This window comes from Electrophorus electricus, chromosome 20, assembly GCF_041902795.1.
Source record: "Electrophorus electricus isolate QZ-2024a chromosome 20, ASM4190279v1, whole genome shotgun sequence".
Classification (NCBI taxonomy): Eukaryota; Metazoa; Chordata; class Actinopteri; order Gymnotiformes; family Gymnotidae; genus Electrophorus; species Electrophorus electricus.
In genome coordinates, this window is record NC_137516.1 from 4,197,501 (window position 1) to 4,202,500 (window position 5,000).

General features: G+C 49.3%; 1 protein-coding gene across 5 annotated transcripts in view; it reads right to left on the reverse strand.

The window, feature by feature from the left end:
• The window catches only part of adgrd1 (adhesion G protein-coupled receptor D1), a 59,149-nt gene that overhangs the window by 10,932 nt on the left and 43,217 nt on the right, over positions 1 to 5,000 (reverse strand). For all 5 annotated transcript variants that reach the window (XR_014118837.1, XR_014118838.1, XR_014118839.1 and 2 more), the window contains 3 exons: positions 4,300 to 4,373; positions 2,850 to 2,973; positions 95 to 198 (listed from right to left, as the gene is read on the reverse strand). Coding sequence is in view for 2 of the 5 variants with exons in the window: in XM_035536264.2 (XP_035392157.1) it covers positions 95 to 198; positions 2,850 to 2,973; positions 4,300 to 4,373 (302 nt within the window). In the remaining 3 variants the exon portion in view is untranslated. The remainder of the gene's footprint in view (positions 1 to 94; positions 199 to 2,849; positions 2,974 to 4,299; positions 4,374 to 5,000) is intronic.

Below are 5,000 nucleotides of genomic sequence, written 5' to 3' on the forward strand. Positions count from 1 at the left end.
CACACACACACACACACACACACACACACACACACACACGCTCAGTACGTATTAAGCATGTACGTAGCCAGCGGTGGCATTGTGGTATACTCACGAGAGCACGGCGAAAGTGACCAGGGTGATGGCCAGACAGAAGATGGAGACAGAGCAGCCCACATAGGTAATGGTAGAGAGCGCCACCTGGTGGTTCTTGGAGAGCTATACAGGAGAAAAGGATATGGGACATATCTGAGAGACAGGTCAATATTACCAGTCCCAACCCATCTTGGAAAAAAAACATTAACAGCCACTCAGACTTTACCTACCATGTTTTAAACCTCAATCAGTCAGTTTATGACTTGAAACAACAACTGTTAACAATTGTTAACTTGTTTTTTTTCAGTTAACTTCTTTTACATTGAAATAAACTGAGGATTGTTGTCCGGCGCTGAGTGATGTCATTGTTGACACCCCACTCCATGCCAAAGTCCAGATCTACAGTCTCCTCCACTTACCGTGCAGGGAAGGGTTCCTCCCTGTGCTTTAATGCATCTCGAGCTGTACAGCTGCGCCTGAGCTGGGATGGTCCAGGGCACTAGGCCTGTTCAGATCCAACATTATTGTTTCTGGAAGTCTTGAGTGAGGTGAGCCAAATAAACTCCGACATTCAATCCCACTAGTAACTGCGATGTCAAAGGTTACCGTTCACTGATTCAATCACTTGTGTGTTTATATAACATTAAACGTACTTTTTTATTTTTGTGGTTTTCTTCTTTCTTTCTTTTTATCATTTTAAAACTGAAGATTTTTGATTGTAACATTTGGCAAATTCGTCACTAAGAACTTGGAGCGGTAACTGTTATTTGAGGAATTGCACTGTAGGGTGAAGCACCATGGCCTGAGCTGGATTGCTTCTACTGGAACTTTTGCATTGTTAAAATGATGTTACAACCCCCCCCACCCCCCAAAAAAGATCAGTACCCCTGTAGAAATCTAAGTAAAATGAATAATTCATCTATCATTTGAACTGCATTCCTCAACACTTTTTACGTTGAGCTACAAGCTAACGCAGCTTCCAGCGAGGTTTGGCTGGCAGTTTCGAAGAGATCACATCACTTACTTTAGGAGCGTGTGTCTGCAGTTAACCCGAACGCCTCCACTTCACGTACAGCCATAAATTAACAACGTGTGGTAGTTGGAAAGGTTTTACAAAGTGCTTCTGATGTGCTAGAGTGCATTAGAGCCTTGATGGTATAAGAAAGACAGTGAGTGGTACATTTGGGACCCCCTGGCCTGTCTGGTCTCCTGCCGTCTCTTCGCTGGGTGCAGGGCTAATCTCAGAGCTGGACCTGACCCTACACTAGCTCTTCCTCCAGCTCTGTGATTATGGAAAACCCCAAAATACCCCTGCGCTCCGTGGCGCGGTCGAGAGAGGAGAGGCCCTGCATGACGACGCTAATGAAAGGCTCGGCGGCTGGGGGACATTGGCAGCGTGGCCCTGGAGCCCGTGATTAGCGGAGCGTGGCGCCAGACTCGATCGGCTTGCACCTGGACGCCAGAGCCAGCCGCTCCCGTCCCGGAGGGGTCACGCTGTAACAGTTCCTGGTTCACTTGTTTGCCCCATGGGCTGATGGTGTTCTTGCAGTGCTCTTTGCTATATGGAACTACATGGTCCTAAAGGTCTCAGAAGTGTTGAGTCGCACTGTGGTTCCGATTGCCCCTCTCCCAAGCACCTGTTATTCACAACCTGCCCCCCCCCACTCCCAACCCCCCCACCCTGCGCTGCTCAGCCCACACACTCTCTGGCCTCCTCTGAGACACATTCACACACAACACTGGGTTTCAAATTAGGCAAGATGCAAAATGCATCACATCTCTCAGGATAAGGACCTTCTCAACTCCTTCCAAAGTGCCTTCTCCTGTAAGAGTGCAGTGGAGATTTAGGGAGCTCTTTGGCCAATCATAACTTTGGGCCCTACATGGTTCTGGCTCGCTGCGTAGTGAAAACACCACGCATCTGGTGCGTTGGCTCCGGCACCAGGACGGCCTGTTTTCTGAGCTCCCCGCCACGATCTGGCCTTAATGTCTAAGAGTTAGGCCGGGGAACTGGGCCAGGAGCGTCAAGGCCTGGTGCTGAAGGTTCCTCACACATACCATGACCAACCGCGCCGAACTTACTCTAACTGGTGCACAGCACAGACTTCAACCACGAGCTACGAGCCTAAAGGGAGGGAAAGGAAATCTATTCGAGGATTAACATGCCAGAAAACGCCTCTAGGAAATATGGTCTCCTAAATCCTCACAGAATGTTCTAGTATCCCTGACCACAGGGAGCCCATGAACCACACTTAATGGGAGCTCACCACATACATCTCTCCCGAGACCACGAGCAAAATCTGTTCTTCCTGGCTGCCTCTCACCAGTTTCGGGGCTGGGGGCCAACTGAATGGACTACATGCTCAGCCCACGGTCACGGCCATTAGTGCCATAGTGCTCCAAGGTAGGGCTGCACAATATATCATTTGTTAACCGTTATTGTGATACTGGCCTTTTCAATACTGATATCACAGAAGGGTGCAACGTGCAAATGACCTCTCGAACCAATCAGGATGGTTCTTACTGAGTGTTAAAACAACGATGAATCATAACATAATGTGATCGCAATGCAATATTTCTGTTCATTTTGTGCACCCTACTAGGGAGTTTGTTTTGGACTAAACCTGAGGGGAGACTCAGGTATAATTATAGTTTTTTTTTTTTTTTTTTTGGTGAGTAAAAACTAAGTGGACTTCATAAGAATTTCTAGGGTCTGTTTTGTGGTCATTTCCTGCAGTAGAGCAGGAGTCAGGAAGTTAACCGACTGTTCTCACCTCCATAGGTATGACCTGCATGAGTATGGCGAAGTTGGTGAGGTGGTTGCACACACACACGGAGTAGGACAGGTTGCCTCCTGTTCTCATACAACCCTCGTTGGACCAGACGCCTTCCTTAGAGCTGAAACACACACACACACACAATACACATACACACACACACACACACACACATGCGCGCGCACACACGCACACACACACACACACGCACACACACACACACACACAATACACATACACACACACACACACACACACACACGCACGCACACACACACACGCACACACGCACACACACACGCACACACACACGCACACACACACGCACGCACACACACACGCACACGCACACGCACACGCACACGCACGCGCACACGCACGCACACACGCACGCACACACGCACACACACACGCACACACACACACACACACACACACACACGCTGTGACCTATGTACGCCACCTCTTAGTTCCCTCATTCTTGCTTTCCCTCGACCAAACAAAACTACCAACATTTCTCATCTCACTCAGAAATGGCTTCTGTCAACAATCAGTCCTTTAGCGGTTTTGTTAGCTGAGCTTTCAGGAAATGCAAATGGAAAACACATCAGGACAGAGAACTCCTCTGTGAGTGCTATCACAGCGGCTCTGGAAGAGGAAGAAGGCTTCTGGGAATACAGGCGAGTCGGCGTTTTAACATACATGGCTTGACATAGAAATGCTTAATTATTACAACCATATGCGCAAAAGTGGATATGACGTCTCACACACACACACACACACAAAATTGATTGATTAGACGGGTTAAATCCTGTGCTTCAGGCTCTGCGCATGTGCGGTCTTATCTCCACAGCATTCCCAGGTCCCGAGGGCCAAGCTGTCAACCTTGACCTATTCTGCCCTCTTATGTGATTGGAATTCCATTACATGCCCCCACGGGGAGAGGAAGGGGCAGGGTGGGGGGTGAGGTGTGGCTCAGGGGGTCAGGGGAAGATGGGATTGGTCTGACTCCAAATACGCCACATACGGTTTTGCAGCCCTCTATCCATCCTAGATTTGGCAGCGTTGCTGGTCCTACATCCTTCTCAGGTTACCGTTTCCCCTTGAAAGAGATCCCTTGATAAAGAAAATACACAAGTGATCCCTGAAAATGCTGCTAAAAGGCAAGGAGGAATTCTAAAGGATTTGCCTTTGAGACGAATCTGTGTTGGTGATAATCCCACATAAGATGTATAAAACCGAATTTAGATGTGCCCAAAAACCGCATTATGTCTCCAGATCACACTGCACATTGAGTGAAGCAACAAATAGCTTTTAAACCACACGTACACAAACAGTGCAAAGCTGAAGTCACAGGAAAAGAACGTTTTCCAGCATAGAGCAACTTGCAAGCTCTCTTCCTGAGGGTGGGGACACACATCTGAAGCCTTTGGTTCGGGGCACCCACCTGTAGTCCAGGAAAGCACAGTAGAGCAAGACTTTACTGCTCTGGTTCAAGGCCTGCATCTGATGCACTGTGTTCTGGAACAGAGGAGAGAGAAACAGGAGTCAGAACACCGATAAACCCATCAGCCTCCTACGTCGGACGGACACGTTAGGATCATCGCGTCCCTTCCCTCAGTGACCCGCAGATGTCTGTTCGGGCATGAGGAGGCAGCATCACGTTGACACATTCCAAGCATTCCCAGTGTTCCCTCTGATGCCAGAACTGTCTCAGTGAGCACGGCGGAGCAGAAAGGCACCCAGGCAGCACGTCATGTCGCGTCACGGTGAGGTTTTTGTAAAACGTAGCGGGCGCCGCTGTGGCCAAGAAGGTCGATGGAGCTCGCGCGGGCGAGATCCCCCTCTGGGCTCCCCGAAGAACCACCTGTTAAAGCTGACGCTCTCGGAGCACGTTGTGGAGTAAAGGAGGAAGCGAGGATGGCATGGCTGAGGGATGTCCTCCATTATCCCAGATGATGGAAGACCAGATAACTCTCAGAGAGGCACAAAATGGCAGCAAAGCAAAGAGTGGGAGAGGGCTGGACGGAACCTGCCCATCCTGACGGGTCAGCACAGCGGGAATCAGATCTGGGGGATTGTAGTGAAGACCAGGGAAGGAAGTTATTAGGGACATTATCATCAGATATGAGTATGAGCAGAGTGTGG